This window comes from Acanthisitta chloris, unplaced genomic scaffold (assembly GCF_000695815.1).
Source record: "Acanthisitta chloris isolate BGI_N310 unplaced genomic scaffold, ASM69581v1 scaffold7531, whole genome shotgun sequence".
Taxonomy (NCBI): domain Eukaryota; kingdom Metazoa; phylum Chordata; class Aves; order Passeriformes; family Acanthisittidae; genus Acanthisitta; species Acanthisitta chloris.
Window position 1 is genome coordinate 24474 of NW_008655410.1, and position 5921 is coordinate 30394.

At 43.9% G+C, this 5921-nt stretch overlaps 1 protein-coding gene across 1 annotated transcript in view; it reads left to right on the plus strand.

Annotated features, from left to right (window-relative positions):
* The window catches only part of PLXNC1 (plexin C1), a gene marked incomplete at its 5' end in the record, with an annotated part of 66265 nt that overhangs the window by 24413 nt on the left and 35931 nt on the right, over positions 1-5921 (plus strand). Inside the window, 2 exons of the mRNA XM_009083884.1 lie at positions 4334-4428; positions 5159-5298. Of these exons, the coding sequence (XP_009082132.1) occupies positions 4334-4428; positions 5159-5298 (235 nt within the window). The remainder of the gene's footprint in view (positions 1-4333; positions 4429-5158; positions 5299-5921) is intronic.

Sequence of the window (5921 nt, forward strand, 5' to 3'; positions counted from 1 at the left end):
TTGCTAGCACTACACACACAGAACAGAAGTTCAGACAAGCTGTGAAAGAATCAGTGGTGGTTTTCTCTCCTTTTCTGGTTAAAAAGTACTGCCTGGCCACTCATGTACTGGAGTAAATCACAGCAAAATGAAACCCAAAGTGTCCCATCTGCTTCCTGCTTTTTTTTTTTTTTTTAGATTTATGACTCTCAGCATCTCAGCACAGATTGTATTTCATACTAAATTTCTCCTCAGAATAAGCACAACAGAACAATCGGCTTGGAGGGTGAATGCAGGTTATGTGTTTTATCCATTTCATTGCATGTTTGCCAGGTTGTTCTCTTGGGTTTAGGCTTTTTTTCTGTCACTTGAAATTTCACATTCATGACTGAATCTAGATTAAGTTCCTGTGTCTTACAAAAACTCTGTTTTTGTGTTACCAGCTGCTCACGGTGTATACACAAGGGTGAATGTGCCAGCTGTACATGGATGCGTGTCTCTCCTGCCACCACCTGCCAGGTGAATTTTGTTGGGGAGAACTGGAATCCCCTGTGATGTCTTTTCCTTCTATTTTTTACATCTGAGCAGCAATCTGTCTCTTTTTTGTCCTGACATAGAGAAATGCTGATTTTTTTTTCAGGATAATTGTAATGCAGCTGCTTCCAAGGGGATCATCACTCCTCAGAAAACAGAGGTTAGTTTGCATTGTAAGATCAACATTATTAAGGTTCTGTGGGCTGGGGGAGAAATTTATTTAAAATGAGAGGGCTTTGCAGAAAGAATAGAGATATGAATGAGGAGGCAGTCAGTTGGTTACACAGGAAGGCAATGCAGAGCTTGGACTTCTACTATTTTTTCTTAGTGCTTTGTTAGCGTTAAAAGGTACCAGCAAAAACTTGTGTTTCAAATCTCACTGAGACAGTGAGCACTGCAACTGTCATGTGCCTACCTCTAGATGCAGTATTTACAATATTGCTATAAATACCAAAGTCCCTGTATGGTGTATTCAGGCACTCCACAGGAGCCAGCACACTGCAGGCTGGGACATGCAAGCTGACCAACAACAAAAAAAACCACAAAGGAGAACATTTCAGACTTAATCTCTTACCTAGACTTAAAAGCACATTTGAGTTCTGCTGTCACAGACAACTCTGTGAAACTAGGCTTCAGAGTCTCAAACCTCTTCCTCATTTTATGCAGCCAGATCACAGCTTCTTCTAAAGCATAGCTGCCAGGGGAGCAGAAGGAAGGGGAGGATGTGCCACCCAGTTTCTGTGTAACAGAGAAGTGGCTAGAGGATGAGTCCAGGAACTGAAATTCCTGGGTGTTAGTAAATCCCTAGTTCACACTTCCAGAAAAATTTTCCTTGTTTCCAGGCTGTAGAGAAAACTGGTGATGGAGCTATTCTCCATCTATCCCACACAAGCTGGATTACTGGCAAGGAAGTAGTGTCACTGGTGCCAGAGTACCTGCTGAATCTGATTGTGGAGTTCTCTATAGAAATGGTGTTGACTATGTGTGTGTCTCACAGGCCAGCCTTTTAACCTTCTGCTTTGCAGGCCATCCCTTTAACCACGAGGTTATCCCTTCATTCTTTATGGAAACCAAAATATTTTTATTTTCTCATTAAACTGAGCGATCTTTTTTATCAGTGGTTGCTTATGACATGCGGGTGTTAGGAAAGAAATGAGTAGTGCAGAGAAATTTGACTGATGAGTAAGTACATAGAGATTTGCTGCCTACACTTTTTGGTTTCTGCCTTTCTGTGAGTGGTGCATGATTGCTATAAATAGCTACTGTGTTCTTATCTCTGAATGTTGCATTAGAACTACCCAAACTTTTACCTCTGAAGACAGGAATTACCTTTTAAATTCAATTGTTCGGCTGATGTTTCTTACAAAATCAGAAAATACATTTTATTTTTCACAGACACGAGTAGGATTGTAATATTTGTGCTTCTGAGCATTAATATTCTGGATTTGATCTGCATTTAAAGAATTATGTCTGGTGAAAGAACAGAGGAAATTCTTCTTTGCTCTGCTTCCAAGTGCATTAATTTGACATTGGTAAATAGTTGGAATTGCCTGGGAGATGGCTTTCTTCCACATGCCTTATCTTGGAAAGACAGTGATGGACAAGGCAGTGAAAGCACCAGAGGCAGTGCAAAGGCAGATGTTTATTTAGAAGTGATTGATCCATTCAGAGGGCTTGAAATTGCATTTGAAATCCTGCTCTCCTTTGACTGCTGGTTCTTTAAGGAGAACATACTGGAGAGCAGGAAAAGAGGATTTGTGTTTTCCCACAACCCCAGCTGAGCATTTAGATTAATATATTTTAGTTCAGTGGAAGCCCCAGCCCTCCTCCTGACTCCAGCAGCTGGTTTCCATGCGTTCAGCTTCCCCCTCCCTGCACTGGAGCAGCAGTTGAAGTGGTTGGAGTGAGCACGCTTGGCTAGGGAACTGATTTGGCTGGAAATAACTTGTTGTCATTCAGCAGGTTATTTTGCATCTGGGCCAGTTCCTGATACAGTTCTTCTGGGTCCTGTGCTAGCCATGCAGGAGGGTCTGTGCCAGAGAAGGACTCCCTAGGGTGGCAGAGGCTGCTTAACCTGGGCCGCTGCCAGCTATCTCTCCAAGACCTGCAGCCATGCTAACCACACCTCTGAGGATGTGGCTGCCCCTGTTTACGAAGCCCCAGGGATGCGTTGGGCCGTCCAGGGCACGGGGGCGGGGGCTGCAGCTCAGAAATACGGAGCTCTATTGAAGTTGACAGGGCTGTGCTGATTTACATTACCTGAGGACCTGGTGCACGCTGTCTGTATGTCTCTTTTCATGTTTACTCTTTCATCACATGCTTCACAACTAGTGATTTTTATAAATATCCTTCTGCCTCTGTGCTGTCTCCCCTCTTGCTACGGGGCATCTCTCCCCCAGCCACAGTCACAGCAGTGACTGGGAGGTCAGCAGCTCTCTGAAGCTGGGGAAACAAGCACCACGGATTCCAGTGAGGACACTAGGTCCTTCCTGAGGGATGAATTTCCTCGCTGATTTCAGTGAGGAAATTCATGGTTTCTTTTGCTGCTGAGGGAAGTGTCACAGACCAGGGTGGTCAGGTTGGGTGGGAATCAGGCTCTCAGGTAGCTGAGACCAGCTTACATTAGTGCCATGTGTGGCTGCACTGGTGCCCTGAGTCCGAGGCAGGATGGTGTGAGGGAGCCTGTGCTGTGTAGCTGCAGGGAAGGTATGATTTCAGAGGGGACTAAAACTTCCAGAGTGAACAATTCTTTCTGTGACTTCTTCTTGGTGTAAGAAAAGAAGCAAGGCGAGCTAAGCTGAGACACTCTGTGGTGTGTGGTGCCTGGCAGAGACCAGTGGGAGCCCTGAAGCACCGCAGGGTCCTGCTGCCCCCCTGGGCAGGGCATGCCTGGCATTTCCCCATAGGGGCTCACAGCCCTAATCCAGCTCTGGGGGATCTCCATGTGTTTATGTGATACTGTGGTATTCCAGTGCTTCAGGGCTCCCTGTTGGTTACCAGTGCGGGCCCCAAAGCAGTGTTTTACTCCTTTCTGTAGTATTTGGCTTCTGGATTTGTGTCCGTTTTGTCCTTACTGTGCTGGAGGTTGGACACAAGCAGAGGGACAGGGCACAGGAGAGAAAGCACTGGTGCTTTGCTGGCTTGAATCTCTTAGATTTCTGTTTCAGCTGTCCTGTCCCAAGGACTGATTCCCACGTCATGGTCGAGGGAGTGAATTTTCCCCCTCAGGCTGTTTGTGAGGGATTTCCTTTGTCTTCCTCCATTATCCATACCAGAGGTCATCTTGGAGGCCCTTTTGCAGGCCCTCTGGCCCCAGCCTTTGCACTCTCTTGCCCTTTAATGAAGCACAAGTTACAGCTTTCCATCAGTTGTGACAGGTCCCTCATTTGCTCTGGAGCACTCCAGCATTCAAAGAGCCATGGTAGCATGTGGGGACAATGTGCTGGGGAGCTTTCTGAAATGGGCAAAGGCTGTGTTTGCAGAGGATGGTGTTGTGACCCTGATGGTCCCCTCAGGCAACCAGCCTGAAGTCTTAGTGCTGCTCTGGGCACGTGAAAAGATGAGTGGTGAGAAAGACCTGTGGGATGGACCTTCCTCGGTTTTGCACCAGGTCCCTTCACAGGGTCAGGAAGCCTGAACTGTCCAGTGGATGCGTCCAAAGGTGCACAGCAAAAATCAGGATAATCACAATGCTCTAAAATCTCAATTTAAACTAGTATTGTAGGCAGTCTAAAATCAAGCTAGAAATCATTTGCCTGAGAAGGTCCCAAGCAGTTTGTGGTTTCACGTGCGTATTTTCCTGTTTTTTTGAATGTTTCAGTTTGTTGTCTGAAAGATATAGAGAGAGGAAACCGTCTGTATGATTATAAAACTGGAGAAGCAGCAAAACTGATTAAACATGAGATGCTGTCAAGTGTATCAAGTAAATACACTAGGGAAAAAAATCTCTTCTTGCTCAGTAGTGTTAGTAAGTTAGAATAAGCAAATATAGACAAAGAAAAGCACAGTTTAAAAGCTGGCCACATTCTGCAAGACTGTGACAGCATCAGAGCAAACTAGGATTATTCTTAAATGCTGGAGAACTTCTTAGCATCAAAATGGGGTACCAAAAAATTCCCCTGCAGTTGTGTTGTACCTTTAGGTTTATGTATGGTTTTGATAAGACTTTCTAGCAAAGCTAATTCTGGGGCTCTTTCTCAACTTTTCATTCGAGATTTGACCCTGCTTCCCCTTTTCAGGTCACAAAAGATGCCTTCGTTTGTTCCTCTGATCTCTCCTAGTGACAGCACCACAGGTTTTGTCTTGCGTTGTTTCTTAGTTCTTCAGGGGTCACACAAAATGTATCATTTCAAGCTGGGTTTTTATGATACCTACCTTCCAGTGTGTCAGACTGTGATTCCTTTGGGCAACTTTGTTATGAGATAAGCTGAAATACAAAACACATAGATAAAAATAGTTGGCTTGTAAAGAAGTTGTGATTGACACTTCTTCCCAGGATTAAGTTTAACAAGATTTGAAATTATTAATAAATATGCATTCTAGTGCCATAAAATCCACACTCTTGGGTGCTGGTTGTTTTTACAGCTCTTGCTTATCTGCCTAACTTTTTCATAACCAGTTTTTGTTTTGCTTTGTTTCCTAATAGCATATCAGTATTCAATCCATTGAACCTTTGTGGATTTCTACATTAGGCAAAAGTGAAATAACAGTCAAAGGAGAAAACTTCACACATGCATCAGACATAAAACTGATACTGACTGGAATCACTGGCTGTAAACCAGACGTGTGAGTTAAACTGTAAAATAATACTATTTACTTTGCATTGTGAAAATTATGCCCATTTTGCTCTAGCAATACAATTGTGTGAACAGTTGTCATGTACCTCTCTAAGCAGAGCAGAGAGTGATCTGCACTCCTTTAGTTATACTTTAAATTCCCAAAGGATGGAAATGAATTTGGTGTTCGGGTACAATACAAGAGATGGATGGGTAGGTGGTCAGTAGTAGTAGGACAGTTCTGTACCTGTAGCCCTCTGTGCCTTCTAGGAGGCTACAAGAAGTTAGGTCACAGGAAAGTCTCAGCTTTTATTTGACTCTCCTCTGCTTCAAAATGTTCCCCATATACTCTAGGATTCTGCTTGTGAAAGCACAGACACCATGCCAAGCAAGGAAATCTGTCATACAACAGCTCCTACTTTTCTCTGTTGATGATTGCACAGTATAACCCCCAGATAATTAGGCTATCTTATTCAGAATCTGTTATTTTCAGGTGCAGCTGCAATGGCTGCCTGTGATTACAAAGCCCATTTTACATAGCTAGCACTTGAAAGAGTAGTGTTCTATTTTCACTTCAACCATGAATTTCTGGAGGACCACAGAAAACAAAGACAGGAAAAAGAGGAGAAAGAG